This window comes from Rhinoderma darwinii, chromosome 3 (genome assembly GCF_050947455.1).
Source record: "Rhinoderma darwinii isolate aRhiDar2 chromosome 3, aRhiDar2.hap1, whole genome shotgun sequence".
Taxonomy (NCBI): domain Eukaryota; kingdom Metazoa; phylum Chordata; class Amphibia; order Anura; family Rhinodermatidae; genus Rhinoderma; species Rhinoderma darwinii.
The window spans coordinates 135,724,712-135,749,552 of record NC_134689.1 but is presented as its reverse complement, the minus strand read 5'-3'; the positions used below and the strand labels follow the sequence as shown (position 1 = coordinate 135,749,552).

The following is a 24,841-nucleotide window of genomic DNA, read 5'->3' as shown; positions in this document are numbered from 1 at the left end:
AACATGTGACCTTCCTTTGGATGTTTTCAGGGGGTTGGGACAAAAAAAGCCTGACCAATGAAATTCATCAGTTTTTTTTAACGGCCATGAAAACCTGCTATAAAACTGATGTCAAACGGCCATTAAAAACGGCCATACGGACTGGAAATGGATGAAACAACCATGAAAAACGGACAGTTGATCAATTTTTAATGGATATTTTTTTTCACTGTCATGTGAATCTAGCCTAATAATAGAGAATCATGTGGCGGAGTAATATTTGTAACACTGTGTCCTGGTTTATAATAAAGCTTGTGGCCTTGTATTTCATAACATCAAATTTTAATAACTAATAGTAGAGAACAATTACCTTTTTTCCTTCTCCATATATTAAAGGAAACTTTAAATCTTCATCCTCAATTGTCTTGTAAGCCCTAAGGAAAGCAATGTGTTAATTATTAAGTAGCAACAAACATGGCAAGCAGCTTACATGAAATTAGTAGAAAGACAAATGTTCTACTAACTAGTTACATGAATTTTATATGGCGACATGTTCCGTTTACATGCATAGGTAATATGTAAATGAGCATATGCGTAACACAAGCTATAAATATGCCCTAATAGGCATACAAATGAACCAGCCTAGTGAACCTTAATTATATCCTGCGCTTTCTACCTGGTGACGCTGGCCCGGATCCAGCCGCTGATCTCGATGGTGCACTTACAGTGCCTGCGAGATCATAATGACAAAGATATACACCATGGTGTGGCAACGGACAGCCGCGCCCATTTTCATCATGGGGTGAAAAGTGGTTAAAGAAGCAGCCCCAGGCTGAAGAAATGAGGCACTAAAATGTACTAAGCAGAATGAACTAGCTAGATTATCTTTATAATCATTCTCCATTAAAATAGATTTACTAGAAACTGGGCAAATCCTTTAATATAGTCTTTAACTAGTTACTAAATGTCTTTAAAGCGGATGTCAACATTGCATGTTTTAGGATGGTTCAGAAAACATTTCATGGGCGAAAACAAAAATTACCAGAAGCTTTAAAATTTTAGGCAGCCATGTTAGATCATGCACCATGGAATATAAATATTCAGTGGCATATACCGCGGTGTGAAACTTGCTTTCCTTGTTCAGATTTCTTCATCAAGACAACTTAGAGATCAAACGTGTATAGTTTAGCCTACTATATAAGTTACCAATTCTTCGCAAATACAGGTTTCAAGTTACCGGCAAGTACAGATTGCTGCATGGAACCAACATGAGATCATGCTTTTAAATTCTTGACAACAAAAACTCTCGGAATTTCACAATTAATGAGAAACTTGTAATGCTAAAGGGGCTGTCTGCTTTCAACAATCCCTTTGTGTCAGAAGTGTCCCTCGATAATTAACTGATCACAGGGTGTCCCGTAGCTGGGATCAATTGTAATCTGTGTGGTCCTTAATGTGGGACCCCTCTAAAAACTCAGAATTCCCCTTCAATAAAATTACAGTAAAGAAATACCAACAAATTAAATACATAGTACAAAACACTGCCTTTTATAGTACTTTTTTTTTTTTTTTATTTGGGTCAATTTCAGAGTGTTTTATTGCAAATAAAAAAAAATCTCGCCATCTATGTACATTTTTTTTCTCTAGACAACAGAAAACAAGTATTGTTAGAAATCATAACAGGGGGTTGTTAGTTATTTTTCTATACCAAAAATGATCAATGAAAACCGATTGGATGACTAATTATCTAGCGTATATGTGAACATGTATGTTTCTTAGTCAGTCAGTAACGATTAATTATCATTTAATCCAAACTAAGTGGCGGATGTCCTGTGTGGGTTAATGCTAGGCAATTATTTTATGTAAGGATAGGGAACGATAAGGTACATTTACCATCAAAAAACAATAAATAAAAAACAAAAATAGTTGTACGAGAGTAGAAAAAAAACATAGCTGCTTTCTTCCAGAAACACAACACGCTTGTACATGGCCTCCACCTCATGTTGCTAGGTGACTGCTGCACGCTGCCGGTATTACTAACAAGACACCACCTGACCTTGCCGGCATTCTTAATGAGTGTTCTGCTTCTTTGTACTCCTTGGGCATGTGACTACACCCTATTGCTTCAAATAATCGTTAAACTTTGCTCCACCTCCAATCACCCAGATTTCTAAGGGTACGTAAGATATCCTCATCCATTACTTCCTCGGCCTGAGCAATCAGGTTCTGTTACGGATGGTTTTATTCTGCTACTAATGAACTTCTGATACTGGCCCAGTCTTTGTCGGACCCCTGCCCTGACCTAGTACATCGCTTGCTGCCAAAGTACTTATCGTATTATCCGGTCCTGTCCATGTCAGCCATTGCCAACAGAGGCTACTCTGGGGGTAGCGACCTGGGGATTGTCAGCAGCAAAGCCCAGATCCCTGTAAAAACCAGGGAATCCCTTAGACTCTGCTCCCTGGAATAGTCCTAAGGGTTCTCTGCTGGTACTGTGACACCATCTATGAGAATAGTTCTACTCCATCATGTACCCCATAAAGTTAGCGTACATTATTGTAGCAATCAGGCTAAATAGTTAACCTTGGGATCTTTGTTCACTAAAATATCTGATCAGCTTTCAACACCGTTAAATGCGGAGGAGCACACATTAAAAAGCTCATAAATGACAACCTTCAGCTGACTTTTAAGCATAGATTCCTTTGAAAGTTACCGGTTTTCTCTGTTTGACCTTGAGTAAAACATATTCTGCCTCAATCAAAAATGCTTTGTTCTACAAAGCATTAAAGGAAAAAGTGAAGAATACAACAGGTAGATGGAAACACTTTAACCGAGCTCTGGGGACAATTTTTTTTTTTTTTTTTTAAATGACTGAACAAAACACTAGCCAAAAAGGAAGTGCAGAACTGCCGTAGCACATGTAAAATATTGCCCTGGTTACTGGAATGCATGGAGTTTATTAAATATCTTATAGGGTTATAACTTAATTAAATATAATTAACATCAGCACAACAGTGAACAAAATACTCTTTGGGAGCGATTTAAAATATACCCCCAAACCACAAAACAATTTAAATAATTGGTCTATTATAATTGTTATTACTGGATTATTTCTAAGATTGACTAAAATACATTAACGGGTTATTTCCCATAGCTTATATAGAATCAACACATTCTGCACCATAGTATTTAGTTGTCCCCAGTAGGGGTCAGAAATTAATTTCCTATAAGATCAAGGTATAGGGATGTTTTGGAGTGTGGGGGGAAACCCCAAGAATGGGGGAGAACATACAGATTTTGACCTTGGTTGGACTCCATAACCTTGTAGCAAAAATTATCATTTATGATTTTTTTTATATTTCTCCCACATTTTGGGTTCAGCTATAGTAATTAGATTATAATATTTAGAAATAAACCTAAATATAGTCAACCACCACAGCAACACTGAGGAATCTCCATGTTCTTACCACAGTATTGAGTATAGGGGCTAATGGTGAGAATTAACGACTGATGTCCCAGTTTCAATTGTATCTGCATCCTCCGATGGAGCAAAGAGCTGACGTCATCGCACCTGTATGCGCTGAGCCACACACAGACCAGAGGAGCAGAAGGATCTCCTCCACCCGTCGTGGGAACGGGCATAGGTATGTAATTTATCATTTTATTACACACTACTTGGGCTAAGTGGAGTCAGCTATGGTGGCATTATACTGCGTGGGGGCATTATTTTGTGAGGTGGCAGGTGTGGGGCATTATACTGTGAGGTGGTAATTATGGGGATATTATACTGTATGGGGGCATTTTACTGTGTGGAGGCAGCTATGGGGGGCATTATACTGTGTGGGGGGCAGCTATAGGGACATTATCCTGTGGGGGCTTTATACTGTGTGGGGGCACTATACGGTGTAGGGGGAACGATGGGAGCATTATACTGTGTGGGGGCCACTAACGGGTCATTGTACTATATGGGAGGCAACTCAGATGTGTTTCACCCCGTTCTAAACCCCTAGCTACGCCTCTGCTGGTCACTAATGGATGGGTCGGGTCACATGACCCACTATCAGCAGCCATAGTCGGGCCTCATCGACGCACAGCAGCAGGATACCTAGCTCAAAAAGTTTTTAATAAAAAGCGATCAAAAAGTCGTATGTACTAAAAAATTGTACCAAAATAAAACTTCAGGTCGTCCTGCTAAAAATAAGCTTTCACACCACTGAAACGAAAAATAATAAAAAAGTTATGGTTCTCAGAATATGACAACACATATCTGAACAAGTAGTTTCTTTGTTAGGCTAGATTCTCACGAACAGGTCAGTTTTGCGCACGTAAAAAACGAGTTTTTTCTTGCGTTGCAGTTGTGTGGCATCCGTGCACAGTGGGAGTCTGCGTTTTTTACGCACGAGTCATGCGTTTTTTTTCATCTGCAAAAAAACAACAAACTGAAGGTGTTTTTTTTTCCCCTCATCATTTCCTTAGCAACTAGTGCGTGAATCACGGACAGCACACGGATGACGTCCGTGTGCTGTCCATTGTTTTCACGCACCCATTGACTTAAACGAGCTGCGAGGTGCGCAAAAAAACACAGAAATAGGACCTGCAGTAAGTTTCACGCACCGGCCACACGCTGCAACTAACAAAAACAAAGTCTATAATCCACCAATGTAGATATAAAAAGGCACAAATTGTATCATTAGATGCCAATATAAAATCCCACATTTAAAACAGAGTTGATTTACCACAGTGTGAAAAAGATGGATGCCAGGCAATGAAACAGCTGAACAAAGCACTGAATGAATAATATCACTGTATAAACCCACATCTATGATAGTAACAACAAAAGGGAATATCCCCACATGAATGTCCTGGTGGGAGTAATTATAAAACAGTGAAAATATACAAGTATATAGATAGTAATTTATACCTGAACACGTCTTACCCATCAGTATAAGGGAAGGAAAGTCTACCTGGCGTCACACCCCTGGTAGGCCCATACCCCAACATACAAAGTATATTACAAATATGAGATCTTCTATATGATGGGGGGGGGGGTTCTGGTTGTCCTTCATATTGATTGTGTGAAAAACAACGCATGTCGGAATAGCCCCATTGAATTACATAGATCCGTGAGACGGCCGTTTTACGTAACACGGACGTAAAATACGCTCGTGTGAATCAGTAACAAAATCGTGTAAAAGTAACAAAACATTAAAAATATATATAAATTTGATATTGCCGAAATCGTATTGACCAACAGAATAAAGTAAAGTTAAGTTGTTTTTACCGCATGAAAGCCATAAAAACAAAACCCAAAAAACAATGGAGGAATGGCAGTTTTCTTCCAATTCCACACCATAAAGAATTATTTATGTTTCCCAGTATATTATATGGTACTTTAAATAGTGGCAATAGAAACTACAATTCCTCCCGCAAAAAATAAACCTTCACACTGCTCCATTGACAGACAAAAAAAATAAAAAAGTTACGGCTTTTGGAAGGCAGGGTGTGAAAAACGAAAAAAGAAAAATTGTTTGGACGTGACGATCCTTCATATTTACATCCAGTGGATAAGTCTGTTCTGGTGACGTGATGGACACAGATGTACAGCTTACTACAATCCAGTTATCAGAGTGATGTCTTGTAGAGAACCATGGACCGGTGTCCATCACATGACCAGGACTAATTTAGCCGCTGGAAGTGCGGTAATCAATGAAGGTTCTTATTGAATGACTGCAAGCAGAGATCTCGATAACTGAAGAATGGATACAGAAAGTATATTGGAGATTTGTATAACTGTTCATTATACAAAGAAGAACCTTTATTTGCTGCGACAACAATACACATTTAATTAAGTTGAGGAACTTCTTCGAAAGTTACTTTATTCAAGTAGCCTATTAAATTGGATCAATTGCTTGTGAATGAAGTGGGTCAATACAGGATGCAACGCAATTCCTCGTTTTCATCTCAACTTTTCTAACTCTTTTATTAATACATTAAAAAGCATAAGAAATCCTCAGTGAGACTGCCACACCACTCACTTCATTACATAGGATTTAGAAGTCACAAGTGAAATCCAGCTAATCATTTTTTGTCTTCTTGTTTTCTAATTCTGACAGAGATTAATATGCACTCTTTGTTTAAGTAAAGAAAAACCAGAAACTCTCACAAAGAAAAGGTCACTGTGAGGAATCCGAAATGCATTGAAAGTGAAGTTTCTTTTAATCAGATCCTTGGAGAGTGAAAGGCCTTCTTAGCTGGAAGAGGGAAATAAAGTAATTCCCTAATGCTTAGCCGCTTGGCAGAGCTCCAAAACTCAACAAAGCGCCTATGAAAGAAAAATATATTCTTGCATACTAATACATTTAATTAAATGCAATCAAATCTAACATGCTCAGAGGTATATCATCCTGACATCTCTTCAGGGAAGGACATTAAGAGGAGCATTTTTACCCTGTTGATGAAAAGAAGTTTATGAATATCCAGTTGTTTTAAATATTTGAGCACTTTATTTAAAAAATAAATAAATAAATGGGACAATAATAAAACTACATTTCAGATCAAGAGGGAAAAAAAATAAATATATTTTTTATATATATATATATATATATATATATATATATATATATATATATATATATATATATATATATATATATCACACACACACACACACACACACACACACCAAAATTATAACATCTTTCAAAGTTATGTGGTGGCGAATGGCAGCATTATTAACGGTGAAATCGTGTGGCCATCGTTTCGGCGATGTGTGCTTGCCGTCCGCAAGTGCTCACCCTTAAAAGGTGTTTTTTTCCCACTAATACAAATTAGGGTCAAACATCCCAACCCCACATGTAATTGCAAAATTTGTCACACAGTTGCTTTTTTAAAAAAAAAATCTAACTTCTTTAGTAAGGTGATCTTCCCATTGGCACTATTCACTTTCGGTTTAACATTCTGGGTTTTGCGGTACGCCTCTACCTTCCCCCCTGTCCCACAGTTCCCCAGGCAATGCCCACATGTTGGAGTGACTTCAACCGGGCAGTCAGGCTGAATGCAGTCCATCAGCACTTCAACGCAAGCGCTACTGAGCCAAGATGGCACACTGGGGAATACAATCAATAAGAAGATGATAGAAAGATATTACAGATATTATTGTTAAACCATTAAGTAGTTCCTAACCCTACATTAAGTTAGTGGGAAAACCCTTTTAGTAAAAGATGTGGGAGAAAAGCATCAATAAAATACTTTAAATATGCAAAAGTTAATCTGATAAGGTATTCTGCAGTCATGTATTAAAGGGGATGTCCAGGATTAGAAAAAAAATACTGCTTTCTTTTATGACTGCATAGCGGCTGTGCTTCAAGTAAATAGGAGGAGAGCTGCAGTACTGCAGCATAGCCACTATACTTTGACCGGAGCCATCTGTTTCAGTCACTGACCCTGCATAACATCCGGTGCCTGGAGGCAGTTGGAGAAGCTGATCGGTCCGGGGTCTGGGTGTCAGACCCCCACAATCATAAAAACGGAAGACCAATCCTGTGAATAGGTAATCATTAAAAAAACCTGACCTGTGCTAAGACATCCCCTTTAAAGGCTCATGAATGCGACAGTGTCATATGACCAGACCCTGTACAATGACATTGGTAGTCCCTATGGGTCCGTATTTCATACCCGCGTGCATTCCGCCATATTTTACTGCGAAGCACCATATAGAAACAATGCTTTTATGGCAGAAAACCTCTGTAATATCACATAAGATGGAGCATGCTAAATCAAAAAAAAAAAAAAAAAAAAAAAAAAAAATCACAGGGAGGCAGATGGAGTTACAGTATTCATCCATATAATTCCACGGGTGCCCTATTAAAGATCCATGCCACATGGATTCATAATACGATCATATGCATGAGGCACTACTCCCTTCCATCTGCCCCTACTTTCTAGCCTACAGTTTGCCCTCCTGTTCCCGATTTCTTCACTAAATACCTTTTGTATAGCTTAGAAGTAGGGCTGGGCGATTATGACCTAAATCAAAGTCACGATTAATTGAACATGTAACCTCAATTAAGTTAATGAATGCTCTTTAGGCCACACCCCTTTTTGCATTGAATATATATCCTGATATATATATATATATATACACACACACACACACACACACACACACACACACACACACACACACACACACTATACTACGGTTATAATACACCCCCGGACACTGCTCCCCACACAGGATAATGCCCCTATAGCTGCCCCACACAGGATAATGCTCCCATAGCTGCCCCATGTGGTATAAAGCCCCCATTATAGGTGCCCCCACAGTATATTGCCTCTATAGCTGCTTTCCAGACCGTATAACACCCCTATAATGGCCCCCACACTGTATAATGTCCACCATACCTGCCCCCACACAGTAAAATGCCCCATAGATGCTCCCACACAGTATAATGCTCCCATAGCTACCCCCACAAAGTATAATGCCCCCATAGCTGCCCCTAAACAGTATAATGCCCCATAGCTATCCCCACGTAGTATACTGCCCCCCATAGGTGCCCTCGCGCATTATAATGCCACCCATAGCTGCCACCACAAAGCCCCAATAGTGCTTAATAAAAACAATAAAATAAATATTCTCCTAACCCTGTTCCCACGACTAGTGGAGATATCTGCTCCACCGGTCTGTGTGGCTTGGTGCAGACAGGCATGATGCCATCACTGCCTCACGCCTGTCTGTAGTGAGCCGCTCATGACTCGGTACAGACAAGTGCGAGGCATTGACATAATTGCGCCTGTGTGCACCAAGCCGTGAGCGGCTGGTGTTACATAGAGAATGGTAGGAGCAGGGAGCGGACGGCTACCAGGTCTACCATCGGACTCAACTGTATACTGGTCGCTGAATTTGAGTTTGTTTTTTTTTTCTTCTATTAATTGCCCAGCCCTATTTAGAAGTATGCTTTGGATTGTAGTCTTGCTGATTTATGGAATTTGCACCAATCAGGCATTATTATGGCTATTAAATTTCCTACAAAAAGCTTAATTTCATTTGCTCCACATCTTACGCGTTTTGGTGACCATACACTCAACCCATAGAATCATGCACAACACTATTTCAGTGATCCACCATCCAAAACTTATGTTCTTTAAACAAGTTAAAAAAAGAAATAATAAAAAAAAAATGGGCAAAACATTACATATTTTTTGCAAATCAAATGGAGTAGGAGTTTGTTTCTCAAAGTACAGACCCTTTTGTACTAATTCTCTTTGCCTTCTCTTATTTAAAACATCAGCTGACAGATATCGCCCATGATTTCCACTTTTAAAATGAGCGCCAATCGTTTGCTCATTCATCGGCTGATCTTTGCCCTGTTTACACAGGGCAATAATTGGGAACGAGCATTTGTATGAACGCTCGTTCACCTAATCATTGGTCTGTGTAAAAGGATCTTAAAGGGGTTATCTAGTGAGTAAAAAAAAACAAAAAAATAACCACCACAAGCATGTCTAATCACTATTTTGTAACAATTGCATAACAAAATCATATTTCAGCGTTACTCATCTATCCTCGATGTAACGTTGTATTCGCGGGAAGACTTCTGGTTAGTAGGCGGGATTCTCTGTTTACCCTGCTTTTACTTCAGCAGGGACCTCACAGCACCAGCCACAGCAGTAACATGGGATGAGGACATGCCGACCCTGCTTAAGCTAGGGGTCACGTGAGACGATGATGCGTCGACACCACTGTAGGGCGGGCCAAAAACTCAAGGGGAAGGGAGAACCAGTGGGGAGGGGGAATAGACAGATACAGGGGGCGAAATAATTACTGGAGAACAGCAAAAGAAGAAAAAAATAAGACACATGAACAGCAGAACTTCCGGCAGGGCAGAGGGAGTGTGAATAGGAAGTAATGCGTCCGGATTTAAAACAATATATATATTAGGAAATTTACTCAATATTTATATTGAGTGTTAGTCCAAAAATGTTGTGTCCCTGGAAAACCCCTTTAACAATAGTTCACCTACTAAGCTGTAGACCACGCAAACTCAAATAGAAGGGCAGCCGAGTGCTGAAGCACATAAAAGTCAATTATCCTCTTTTGCATCACTCTGTACAGAGTTCCAAAGTGGAAGTGGCATCAGCACAAGACCTGTGCGTTGGGAGCTATGTGAGATGGGTTTCCACGGTAAAGCAGCTGCACACAAGCCCAAGATCACCAAGCACAATGCCAATCCTTGGATGGAGTGGTATAAAGTATGCTGCCAATTGATTCTGGAGCAGTGTAAACATGTTCTCGGGAGTCCTAAATCAAATTTCATTATCTGTCAGTCTGATGGACCGATTTGGGTTTGGCGGATGCCCGGAAAACACTACCTACCAGAATGCATAGTACCTACAGTAAAGTTTTGTCTGGGGCTGTTTTTCGGGGTTTTGGCTAGGCCCCTTATTTCCAGTGAATGGTAATCTCTATGCTACATTTCGAGAAGTCAGCAGCACAACCAAATCGATTTCATCAACAGGAGAGGACAATTTCCCAATAGTGGGTTGTGCACACAGTAAAAAGGTCCCAGGTCCAAAAGAGACAGCTTACATAGAAGAGAAAGGAACTTCAGCACTCAAGGTTTCCAAAAACTGTGTCAGAGTACTGCAGTTCCTTTCTCTTCTATGTAATCTCTATGCTACAACATACAAAAGACATTTTAAATAATTGTAGGATTCCAACTTTGTGGCAATAATTAGGAGAAAAACCTTTCTTATTCCAGCATAACTGTACACAAAGCGAGGTCCATAAAGACATGATTTGAGGAATTTGACGTGGAGGAACTGGAGAGGTCAGCATAGAGCCCTGACCTCATCCCCATTAAATACTTTGGTATGGATTGGAACGCCAATTGCGGAGCAGACCTTCTTGTCCAACATCAGTGCCTAAACTCACAAATGATGTTTTGGCTGAATGGGTACAAATCCTCACAGACACTCCAAAATCTTGCAGAAAGCCTCCCCGGAAGAGTGGAGGATGTTATAGTTGCAAAAAGGGCGACCAACTTCATACAAACGCCCTAGGTTTTGGAATGGGACGCCCAACAAGCTCATAATGGTGTGAAGGTCTTGTGTTCACATACTTTTAGCCAGATCGTGTGCGTACATACACACAGATAAAAACGCGCATATATTAAATGCAAAATAATATGGGGCATGATTAAACGAATGTTCTTTATTAAACGGAACTGCTTTTGCAACATCCATCAATTCTTTGGTAACTAACTAAATTTTACAAGTAACTTGTATAGGAGTCCAAATATAAAATATCTCACCAGCCAGTCATATTAAAGTCCCTGTAAAGCATCATCTTGCCCAATTCCTTACGTTGCACTCTTCTTGGAAATTCCAAATGCGTGAACTCATTTCCGAGCAGATGTGGTTGAAGGATAGCCTAAAAGATAGGAAAAGAAAAGTAGAGGAATCTTCATAGACAGAAATCCATGTAACGTACATTATAAAGATTAGTGATACATCTAACCATATCTGAGCCTGTATATTCACCCAAGCATTAATAGTTTACATAGTCAATCTTATCTGTAATTTCAGCTCCTGGAAGTGATGGCAGGAAATGAGGATTTAGATGTGAATCTTGACATAAACCTCGGAGATTAAGCAGCACTGTGAACCAAATCCTGGATTAATGAACTGCATTCCTAATAGAGAAATGTGTCTGCTGAATTTAGTGTATAATACATATAAAAATGTCAGAAAATTACTCTGTATGTTGGTGTGAAAGTTAAAAAAAACAACAAAAAAACTTAAATAAGGCTCCTGTTAACCCCTTAAGGACGTGGACTAGTTGGCATTTTTCAAATCTGACATATATCACTTCATGTGGTAATAACTTTGGAATGCTTTTACCTATCCAAGCGATTCGGAGATAGTTTTCTCGTGACACATTGGACTTTATGTTACTGTTAAAATTTGGTCGACACATTCAGTATTTAATTGTGAAAAATACCAGAAATTAGGGGAAAATTGCAAAGATTAGCATTTTTCTAAATTTAAATGTATCTGCTTGTAAGACAGATCGTTCTACCACACAAAATAGTTGCTCATTAATATTTCCCATATGTCTACTTAAGATTGGCATCATTTTTTCAACATCCTTTTATTTTCTAGGACGTTACGTTACAAGGCTTAGAACTTTACCACACCCCTCAAGGCATTTATCAAGGTGCAAACACAGCAACCAAGTACATCCATGTGATAAGTAAACTGATGGATATATATGGTGGGACAACAGCAAGGAAGGCAAAAGGAAGCCTATATGAAAATAGCTCTAGATTAGAGCACCTTACCCATATCAAAGTCCACACTGTCTGGCATCAGCCCCGACGCGCGTTTCGGCCCTGGTGCCATCGTCCATCAGTTTACTTATCACATGGATGTACTTGGTTGCTGTGTTTGCACCCCTTGCATTTAGTTCTAACTAAATACTTGTTATTTATTTGTGATCTTTACCAAATACTCTGGATGCAAGGTATTATGCATCACAGCTCTACCCTTCCAATATTGATATAGTATCATTTTTATACATATCCTGTGCATTATACTTGCACACATCACGGTCTGGTATTTTTTCACACTGTGGCAATCATCTCTAACTTTTAATGTGTCTTTTGTCATTTCTTGTATACTTGTTTCAATAAAAATTTTCACTTTTTAATTAACATTCGGTGTGTCAGACTCCGTCTTTTAGGTTATTGTTATAGTATTCCTGGTTATGGAATGTTACGAGGGTCAAACCGGTTTCCTTTTCTCTTCTGAGAGGGCTAACACCTGGATGGCCTCTAAGGGACTGCGCTAGGTTCAGAGAAGATTTTTGTCTAATACCCGGATGGTCATTAAGGGACTGCCCTAAGTGCACAGATGACTTGGTTAAATTTTTGGTGGCAGATGTAATAATGAGCCAGTTGGAAGTATCCATTGCTTGGATACAGCACTCTGAACAGTCAGCTTCTTTAGCAATGTCCTTTTGTGGCTTACCCTCCTTGTGGAGGGTGTCAATGACTGTCTTCTGGACAAGTGTCAAGTCAGTAGTCTTCCCCATGATTGTGTAGCCTACTGAACCAGACTCCTGGACCATTTAAAGGCTTAGGAAACCTTTGCAGGTGTTTTGTGTTGATTCACCGATTAGAGTGTGACACCATGAGTCTACAATCTTCAACCTTTACCCAATATTCTAAGTTTCTGAGAGACTAAATTTGGGGTTTTCATTAACTGTTAACCATAATCATCAACATTAAAAGAAAAAAAAACAAAAAACAAAAACACTGGAAATAGATCACTCTGTGTGTAATGAATCTATATAATAAGAGTTTCACTTTTTTAATTGAATTACTGAAATAAACTTTTTGATGATTAGCAATTCGATATATGCAAAACAATGATTGAGGTCACGTCCATGACGTCTGTATCATACAGGTCATGAAATGAACACCAGTATTTAAATCTAATTGTTTCTATATCAATTAAAATCTATTTATTTGAAAAAAAATCAATAAAAAAAAATAAATCACTTGGACACAGACTAAAGTATACCAGCGCTACATAAGTGTTTGAGGCAGAAAAGAAAAACGAAAATTTTTGGTAGAACTTTTAGATGTATGCAAAACAAGTGACATAACGTCAGTGTTTAAAGCGGCTCTGTCACCACATCATAAGAGCCCCATCTTCTATATAAGAAGATTGGCGCTACAATGTAGGTGACAGTAATGCTTTTTATTTAGAAAAATGATCTATTGTAAACCACTTTGAGCGATTTTTAGCTTTATGCTAATGAGTTTCTTAATGCCCAAGTGGGCGTGTTTTACTTTAGACCAAGTGGGCGTTGTACAGAGTGTATGACGCTGACCAATCAGCGTCATGCACTTCTCTCCATTCATTTATACGTCTCATATAAATGTATACAAAAAATAGTCTTTCAGACATAGGTTAGTCCAAAAATATTAATTTTATTGCTCCACAGATGGAATGCCCTCCCAAAGATACCCATACAAAACATACAAAGTTAAAACATACTTAAAATGGAACAAAATACGAGATAATCAACTCACCACCATGCCTATATATAATAATAATGCATAGTACACAGCAACACCAGGGAGGAATATAGAGTCTACAAACTGGTTCAGAATAATATAGTATAAGCCTCCCCACTATCTAGGTGCAAGTCTATAACAGATGTTGTATTAACTACCAAACATAAGTACTGAGCATAGTTGCATGGTTGCATATCAATTACCTGTGACTGACATGATGGCTGTTGATGGTCTCAGAAGAAACACCTCGACGCGCGTTTCGCACCCTTCGTCAGGAGAGGATGATAGTGTACAAGTATGTGGTATAAGTACTATACCTGTATATCAGAGACCAATGGCGCATGACGGGATCCCCCATCATCTGCACTTCCGCCCTCACTATGACAACTTCCGGCACAACATGTGAAGGGCCAATCAAGCGCATGTGCACGTCACCCTATGTGTCAAGTCATCGGCGATACATTTATAGATCAGCCGTTCAGACTATTTGCAACGTATTTGTACAGGGCGGGATTTGGAATGTTTGTAATATCCGTCAATAACCATCAATACATATCACAGTTTGTTATGCTCACCATGCATATATACGTATAGTAAGATATTAGGTCCCTGCACCAGAAATATTAGGTGCATCTTAAATATAAATGCGTCATGGGATGTGCGGTACGCAGAGCAGCACCAGAGGAAGCACGGGAAAGGGAGGCCACCACCAGTGCCCAACACCGGCGGTGGAGATCCCCCACCCGGGCCCCCACAGAAGTACCACCGCGACCCACAACCCAAAAATAAATATATCAAATCAATGGGACATGTTGTTGGAGTGTCTCACACTATCATGCCACACAATTTATATTTTTGGACTAACATATGTCTGAAAAACAATTTTTTGTATACATTTATATGAGACGTATATAGGTTTTCTTAATTGTAGACTATGTCTTATGGCTATAGTGCTGCCCAAGGGGTATTATAGGTACTAATCTCCATTCATTTACACTGCACTAGCGATATAGTTATATCGCTATGTGCAGCCACATACACAAACACTATTACTGCAGTGTCCCGATAATGAATATACATCACTACCAGCCTGGGCGTGATGTTTATTCAGAGTCCTGACACTTCTGAATCTTTTCTGTGAGATTCCAGCAAGGCAAGTGTAATCTCGTTTGAAATGACAGGTTACATCATAATCTCGCGAGATTACGCTTGCCTTGCTGGAATCTCACAGAAAAGATTCAGAAGTGTCAGGATTCTGAATAAAAATCACGTCCTGGCTGGTAGTGATATATATTCATTATCAGGACACTGCAGTAATGTTGCCGTTTGTGTATGTAGCTGCACATAACGATATAACTATATCGCTAGTGCAGTGTAAATGAATGGAGAGAAGTGTATGACGCGGATTGGTCAGCGTCATACACTCCTCTGTACAACGCCCACTTGGTCTAAAGTAAAAACACGCCCACTAGGGCATTAAGAAACTCCTTAGCATAAAGCTAAAAACCGCTCAAAGTGGTTTAAAATAGATCATTTCTCTAAATAAAAAGCATTACTGTCATCTACATTACAGCGCCGATCTCCTTATATAGGAGATAGGGCACTTATAATGTGGTGACAGAGCCTCTTTAAGAAGGCAGCGGCACACTATCAGCACCAGGATTAATATAATTGAAGATTTTTGAATGATGTGATGAAGATTGGCGATTCACAAGTTTAAGAATTGTAGAGCTGCAGCATTACTCACAGCAATGGCTGCCTGTGTCTGCCTAACTAACACACCGACAATGACTCCTATCTCTCTACCAAATATTGTAAATCTAACCATCTATTCTCTTCCTCTCACTTTGAAACATACTCACGAACACTAATGCATTCTGTATTTTACTATCGCTCACTCTGTTTGATGTTCTGTCTCTCCTATCTGCATACCTCCCAACCGTTCCGGATCAAGCAGGACAGTCCCAGATTCCGGGAAGTGTCCCGCTGTCTTGGGCATCCTGTGGTATGTCCTGGTTTCACCTGTATCTGCGTTCTTATATACAGTTGAACCAATGGTGGAGAAGGGAGCCGTCAGTAACCTGCTCCAGCATTCACTGTGTAACGCCGGCCGTGAACGGCTCGGAATAGACATACGTAATGCGGTGATGTCATCGTTTCTGTCTGTGCCTAGCCACTCATAGCAGACCGGAGGAGCAGAGGGATCTGCTCCACTTGTCATGGCAACAGGGTTAGGTGAGTATTTATTTTATTATTTTTTATTAGGAACTATGGAGTCATTATACTGGATATGGGGAGCAGCTGTGGGGGCATTATACTGTGTGTGGGATGCGCTATGGGGCATTATACTGTGTGGGCTGAACTGGGCATGTATGGGCAGGGTTAAAGTAGCTTAGCACGCCGCATCGGTTGTGCTTCTTTGCAATACGTGAAAGTTGGGAGTTATGCTATCTGTATCCACACAAAGCAGCAGTATTTCCTGGTTGGGCTGTTGATAGTGGTTGTGACTTATATGACTGGTCATCCACTGAATCATTAGTGATTTACACCTACAGTGAAGGAAATAAGTATTTGATCCCTTGCTGATTTTGTAAGTTTGCCTACTGTCAAAGTCATGAACAGTCTAGAATTTTTAGGCTAGGTTAATTTTACCAGTGAGAGATAGATTATGTATAAAAAAAATAAAAATAAATAAATCACATAGTCAAAATTATATATATTTATTTGCATTGTGCACAGAGAAATAAGTATTTGATCCCCTACCAACCATTAAGAGTTCAGCCTCCTCCAGACCAGTTACACGCTCCAAATCAACTTGGTGCCTGCATTAAAAACAGCTGTCTTAAATGGTCACCTGTATAAAAGACTCCTGTCCACAGACTCAATTAATCAGTCTGACTCTAACCTCTACAACATGGGAAAGACCAAAGAGCTTTCTAAGGTTGTCAGGGACAAGATCATAGACCTGCACAAGGCTGGAATGGGCTACAAAACCATAAGTAAGACACTGGGTGAGAAGGAGACAACTGTTGGTGCAATAGTAAGAAAATAGAAGACATACAAAATGACTGTCAATCGACATCGATCTGGGGCTCCATGCAAAATCTCACCTCGTGGGGTATCCTTGATCCTGAGGAAGGTGAGAGCTCAGCCGAAAACTACACGGGAGGAACTTGTTAATGATCTCAAGGCAGCTGGGACCACAGTCACCAAGAAAACCATTGGTAACACATTACGCCGTAATGGATTAAAATCCTGCAGTGCCCGCAAGGTCCCCCTGCTCAAGAAGGCACATGTACAGGCCCGTCTGAAGTTTGCAAATGAACATCTGGATGATTCTGAGAGTGATTGGGAGAAGGTGCTGCGGTCAGATGAGACTAAAATTGAGCTCTTTGACATTAACTCAACTCGCCGTGTTTGGAGGAAGAGAAATGCTGCCTATGACCCAAAGAACACCGTCCCCACTGTCAAGCATGGAGGTGGAAACATTATGTTTTGGGGGTGTTTCTCTGCTAAGGGCACAGGACAACTTCACCGCATCAATGGGAGAATGGATGGAGGCATGTACCGTCAAATCCTGAGTGACAACCTCCTTCCCTCCACCAGGAAATTAAAAATGGCTCGTGGCTGGATCTTCCAGCACGACAATGACCCGAAACATACAGCCAAGGCAACAAAGGAGTGGCTCAAAAAGAAGCACATTAAGGTCATGGAGTGGCCTAGCCAGTCTCCAGACCTTAATCCCATCGAAAACTTATGGAGGGAGCTGAAGATCCGAGTTGCCAAGCGACAGCCTCGAAAGCTTAATGATTTACAGATCTGCAAAGAGTGGGCCAAAATTCCATCTAACATGTGTGCAAACCTCATCATCAACTACAAAAAACATCTGACTGCTGTGCTTGCAAACAAGGGTTTTGCCACCAAGTATTAAGTCTTGTTTGCCAAAGGAATCAAATACTTATTGCTCTGTGCACAATGCAAATAAATATATATAATTTTGACTATGTGATTTTCTGTTTTGTTTTTTTTAATATATAATCTATCTCTCACTGGTAAAATTAACCTAGCCTAAAAATTCTAAACTGTTCATGTCTTTGACAGTGGGCAAACTTACAAAATCAGCAAGGGATCAAATACTTATTTCCTTCACTGTATATCCCTCAGGATTGGCTATACTAGACAGAGAGCTGCCTATAAGGCATTATGGGGAAGCCCGACACCCAAGGTCATTTGATCCTTCTTCTGATTTGTAAAATGGCGGTCACCATTTTGAGCGATTCGAGCAGGACGATTACGAAACGTTTTTGTTCACGAAAATCAGAAACTTTTAAGAAATTCATAAGAAACTATTAGTGTAGAATCGATTTGTTTATTTCTAGTCCTGTTTAAAAAGCCAAAGTTTTTTTGCGATTGGAGACCACGATGCTGTCAAGGGTATTGGAATGAAATTATTTAACTCTGCTACACTATACGGTCATACAAAAAAGTTTCCTAACAAGTAATTACAGTGTAAAACCCTAGAGCGAAGCCAACAACTGACCGTGCCAACCTCGTCCCTCCTAGTCTTGTTACACATTTAAGCCACAAGTGCAGTTTTCAAGGTTAGAGACCTGGCTGTTGCCTAGTTCTGCAAGACCTAAAACACGTTGGCATATTAAGTAAGTTGGTGTGCCCAGGAACCAACTGCATACGTGTCACGGTGGGTGTGTGGACCTAGTAGGCCGTACCGGCGTAGCGGGACAGCAGCTGGCCAAACAGGATACCAAGGCAAAGTCAACAGTTCGAGTAAGGGTACCTGTGGCAATACAGACCGTAGCGATGGCAGGCTCGGATGGGACCTTGGCAGCAGGCTGACACTAGGCGCGGAGAAATACAGCAGGCGTAGTATACGACACAACAAGACTCCAACTCTCTACAGCACAGGAACAAGGTAGCACGGGATACAGGTAGCAGGAACGGGAACACTGGAGACTGGAAAACACTAAGGGGCCATTCGCAAAGACTAACACAGGTAAAGACAACAAAGCTCAGGCAATGAAGGAAGGGGCAGGGCCCTTCTTATAGTCCAGGGTGATCATGGGAGCAATCAGTCAATTTAAAACTTGTGTGCTCTGGCCCAATAAGGCCGGGAATGAACTCTAGCGCGCACCCTAGTGGTCACTGCAGGACAGGACGGCCGCATGTGCTGGCATCTCTGGGGAGGAAGACGTCTGCAAGATAATAGGAGTCTGTGACCGCGGACGTTACAATATGTCCATCAGAATTGGATATTCAGATGGAGGATACATTACACATGTTGAGAGTTATGGGTTTTAGGTAACTCAGGCAGATGTTTCCATAAGTAGAATACAAAACAGCAGAATTGTACATGATTAAATAGAAAGAAGCTATTTTTCACCTAAACGCATTGCACCACGGTCTGATTTACTGGAGGGCGATGTAAATACACTTAGAATATCCTTGTCAATATTAAACTGAACGGGAAGAGAAAGAATGACAAATATGCAAATATCTCAGTGGGAGGTAAATTCCTACCTTACAGAAGTATTTCATATCTATGGATGATGTGCATCAAGGAGAAGAAGCCCATTTGAGATTTCTTTGTTAAGTCATGTGACCTTTCAAGTCAAAACGTGTACATCACACAAAGTGTTGTACTCAGATGTGATGTATTGTCTGTACGGGAGGACTTTAACAATGTAGTACATTAAGAAGAATATATAAGCTGATGGCAAAGGAAAGATCCAAGGACACCGAAAGTAGTCCTCTGCTAATGCATAACATTTGTTGGCAATGTAAGATTACGCTTTGTCTTTCCTTGCCTCAGGTGTCAGAATGATATGATTAGCTATTTAATACTGCATTCAACCCACATCTTTTCTCGAAAGTCATGCCCTACATAAGGCTATTTTGGCTGACTGGATTTAAGATGGTTAAGTTTGAATTACTCACAGATGAATCCTAGGAATCTATACAATGTTCCATCAAAGACTAAAGATCTGCAAAACGTTAACCCTTGTCTACCAGTGCCATCAACCCCAATTTGCATTCATTTCCACAGAAATACATTCACAATGGTTGTATTATTTGTTTGTAATCCCCCATGACATTCCATGTATTGTATATTAATATAGGTAATAAATAAAACGTTTACTATAGTCAAGTACAGAACACCACAAACCGTTCTATAGAGTCAGCATTTAAAAACTTAACCTGACAAGATGTATTCTTCCTAATGTCAATTCCATCTTATTTAGAGACAGCAGCCATACCAGGCATGAAACACATTGGGGGGGAATTAGCTCATTGAATTTTTAAAAGAAAGTGGGTGGGGTTTGGCAGGAGGGGCAGGGTCATCTATGGCCTGGAAAAATGAACTACAATTTACGCTTCAAATCGCTGTAAATTATAGCGCAAATCTACGCAGTTCACACATGGTGTAGATTTGACGATCACATATATATATCCAGAGAAGCGAAAAATTTATTAAGAGGCGTCCACCTCTTAATGAACCACATGCTCCGAGATTTCTTTTAAAGGAAGATCTGCAAATCGTCTTAGCCTTGGACAATAGTTTTTGATGGTACTTAGCCTTTTTAAGAAAACGTGGACATTCTGCACTCTTAGTAGTAGCCACATTTGACATGGCGATAGCCAGAATGAAATACCGCCATAATCACCCTGCCAATGAAAGATCAAATTGAAAGAAGAAGGAATATTTAGAGGTATTTTTTTGTGCATCAGAAAGCAATTACTAAAAACTTTCCATAAGTAGCAAAAAAAGTTATGCACTTTATATAAAATGTAGTTAAATGTGATCTTTGACCCACATAGCATCACATAATTTGGATGACGCACATCTTGAACGACCACTGAACTGTTTATATTTTATGATTTATTAATTCTAGATATTATATGGCAATCATGTGTGTTTTATTTGTTATTATAGCGACTTTCCATTCAGTGTAGTTGCTCCACGCTTGCGAACGTCAAACTTTTTGAAGTCTCCGCACCATGGAAATCTGCCAGGTGTTACACTGAATAGGTTATTTCATCCTAAACTCATGGACTTGTACTGTTGAAAGATTTTCTTATGTCTCATAGAAGATAAAAACATGTAGATATCCTCTTCTAATGACTGTAGTGATGCAGAGACGACAACTCAGCTCAAAATGAACATTATATAGTCATTGTAATATGGAAATATTCACCGGTTTTATAAAAAAAACATGGTCAGCATCTTCGGCTCTGTTCACACTTGCTCTTTTCCGTCTTTTGCTTTTTGGTGGTCGGAATAGCATAGCATACTGCACTATTAAATCCATCACAAAAAAACAAACAAAGAAAACTTGCCAGAAACCTGACAGATCACACAGTTGACGGATCACAGTGGATCAGTCAAACATAAAACAAATCCATTATATTCTGGATGGTTATTTCTATAAATTCAGCCTCTGATTGCAAACAAAAATGCTTCCATTTACGGACAGCAAACAGGCATCTTGAACACAGCGAGGAACAAAAAAAAGACGGCAATTTATTAACTTTTTAATGCCAGAAAAGTAGCAAATGGCACAAGTAAAAATTGTGACTTTTGTGCCGTCCATTGACAACACTTAAATTTTGGGCGGTGACGAGTGGTAGATGGCAGGGCCAGCCGCGGCCCGACAAATTTATCCTAATTTACAGCAGAAACTGGCATAAATTATGCCGCAAATCTACACGAGCTCATGGCTGCCATAGATTTTCCATTCTAGCGCACGAATGGCCAAAGAAATGCCTTATATTAGGAGCATTTTACTCCAAGTCTTAATAAAATCCCCGTAAGTATTTTAGAACTTCCAATAATGTTTTATAAACAATGATTAAAATGTTATATAAAAAGACAGGAAACCCTAATACCACTAAACTACATTGGCAAGCTGCTTTAACCACCATGTTAGAACCTCTTCTATGGTTAGATGAAAATTAAGGAGATTCTCACTATAGACAAAAATTTGGACAATTCAGTGCTTCGGGTCAATCTAACAAGTGATTTATGTAGACAAAAAAAAAAATGTTAACGGAGGTGAGGAAAAAAAAAAGAAGCATGAAGCCAATAAAAAAAAAAAAATCAACAGCGTGGAAAGAGTTCTTTGTGGTCCTGAGTGTAATGCAGACTGAAGGTCATGATGCAATTCAGCAGTGTACTATACAAACATTTCTTACCTATATGGGTCTGTTACCAAGTTTCGGAGATCCCTGTCGCCCTTTAAAGGGGTTATCCGGGGACCAAAAATTGCATTGCAATAATATATTTATGTGAAAAGTAGTAACTTACTAATGTACTTTATTTTTAAATTTTGTACTAAATCGTGCAGTTCAAACCTCGTGAATTGTTCCCAGAAGTCCTGGAGCTTTTCTTATAATGAGGACGTGCCGACACGGCCCCACGTGACTGAGGGCTTGCTTCCTGCGGTATTCGTGTCGGCGTGTTACCAAGAACATGACCGCAAGGGGCAGTCACATTGCCTATTGCTTGAGTCCCTTTGCACGGGACCCCAGCCCTGCTACCGACGTCCATATTTGGTCAGTGAATTTAGGGGTTCCTATCGCTGGAGTTCCCGAGCAGAGCATCAGCTGATGCACTGCTCGAGAACTCCAGCGATAGGAAACCCCTGAAGTCACTAACCATATATGATAAGTGACGTTGGGAGCAGGGCTGGAGTTTCCCGGGTAGAGCATCAGCTGATGCTCTGCTCAGGGACTCCAGTACTGCTGCCGAAGTCACGGTCCATATATGGACAGTGACGTTGGCATAAGAGCTGGAGTCCCCATGCAGAGCATCAGCTGATGCTCTGCTCAGGAACTCTAGTGATAGGAAACCCCTGAAGTCTCTGACCATATATAGACCGTGATGTCGGGAGCAGGGCTGGAGTCCCCGGGCAGATAGTCAGCTGATGCTCTGCTCGGGGTCCCCAGTACTGCTGCCGACGTCACTGTCCATATATGGACAGTGACTGTGGCGTTCGCAGAAGTGCTGGAGTTCCCAGGCAGAGATTAGCTGATGCTCTGCTCGGGAACTACAGCGATAGGAAACCCAAGAATACACTGACCAAATATGGACGTCAGGAGCAGGGCTGGAGACCCGAACAAAGCGCTAGCTGATGCTCTGCTCGGCAACTCCAGCTATAAGCAATGAGACTGCCCCTTGCGGTCATGTTCCCGATAACGTTATCATTATTAGAAAAGCTCCAGGACTTCCGGGAACAATTCACGAGGTTTGAACTTCACGATTTAGTACAGAATTTTAAATTAAAATTTGTGAACGAAAAACGTATAAGTATTTTACTAGATAGGATTGCCAGATTCGAGCCGCTTTGGCTGCCCTGGATCAATTACGCCTACTCTCACTTACCTGCTGCTATGATCACTGCCTTTTAATAATTTGCTAATGACTTTTAATCTTCTAGATCTCTGACCGACCCTTGCTTTACCTTTCCCCGTTTTTCTGTTCCCCTTTCTCCATTCCCTCTTTCCACTTCATACTTTTGTTTCCTTTTTTTTTTACGTGCTTTTATCATTACTGCCTTGACTGTCTGACATATTGTCTAGTTCAATGCTGCATCAGTTGTTATATATTGTATATTATATACTTCCCTTTTTGGTGTTCACGCAATACATTTCCTTACTTTGTTGTAAAACTCAATAAAAATTTGTTGAAAAGTAAATTAAAGTACATTAGTAAGTTACTTTTTTTCACATAAATATATTATTGAAATGCAATTTTTGGTCCCCAGATAACCCCTTTAAGTTGCTGTGAAGGTGAAAGGCAAGTGATAAAAGCCTCTAGGATCATAAAATAACAGCAATCATTTTACTGGCGAATTACAATGCAAGGTTTGACTCCTTATTGAAGATTGTGCACCATTATGAATTCAAAAAGGAAATGATACTCAGTCTAAAATTCCTCAAAGGTCAGGTTTCACCTTACAAAATAATTCTACAGTGCTTCCTAATAATAATTTGACTTACTAAGTACTGAAGTCTCTGACGCTCCGTTTCTGGTGTAAACTCTGAAGACATTGGAATAATTTCTCCATTTCGGATAATTATAGCCCTGAAAGGAAACACAATATATTTAACAAAAAGTTTTATATTACAAACAATATTAAAGAGGCTCTGTCACCAGATTATAAGTGCCCTATCTCCTACATAATCTGATTGGCGCTGTAATGTAGATAACAGCAGTGGTTTTTATTTTGAAAAACGATCATTTTTGAGTAAGTTATGAGCTAGTTTAGATTTATGATAATGAGTTTCTCAATGGACAACTTGGCGTGTTTTTACTTTTTACCAACTGGGTGTTGTACAGAGGAGTGTATGACACTGACCAATGAGTGACTAATCAGTGTCCTACACTTCTCATTGTTCCAGCCCAGCATGATCCACAGCACAGTGTGATTGTGCAGTGAAAGAAGCTGGGCTGGAACAATGAGAAGTGTATGATGCTGAGTAGTCACGGATTGGTCAGCCTCATACACTCCTCTGTACAACACCCAGTTGGTAAAAAGTAAAAACACGCCCAGTTGTCCATTGAGAAACTCATTAGCATAAATCTAAACTAGCTCATAACTTGCTCAAAAATGATCGTTTTTCAAAATAAAAACCACTGCTGTTATCTACATTCCAGCGCCGATCAGATTATGTAGGAGATAGGGCACTTATAATCTGGTGACAGAGCCTCTAAGTCATTGAACTGGAAACTTCGCTTAGAAGTAACATTTTGGCCCACATTT

The 24,841-nt window shown here is 40.0% G+C and overlaps 1 protein-coding gene across 1 annotated transcript in view; it reads right to left on the bottom strand.

The window, feature by feature from the left end:
* PPM1H (protein phosphatase, Mg2+/Mn2+ dependent 1H) overlaps positions 1-24,841 on the bottom strand; it is a 207,189-nt gene that overhangs the window by 75,508 nt on the left and 106,840 nt on the right. Inside the window, exons 5-7 of the mRNA XM_075856778.1 lie at positions 24,078-24,162; positions 11,292-11,410; positions 350-413 (exon numbers count right to left, since the gene is read on the bottom strand). Of these exons, the coding sequence (XP_075712893.1) occupies positions 350-413; positions 11,292-11,410; positions 24,078-24,162 (268 nt within the window). The remainder of the gene's footprint in view (positions 1-349; positions 414-11,291; positions 11,411-24,077; positions 24,163-24,841) is intronic.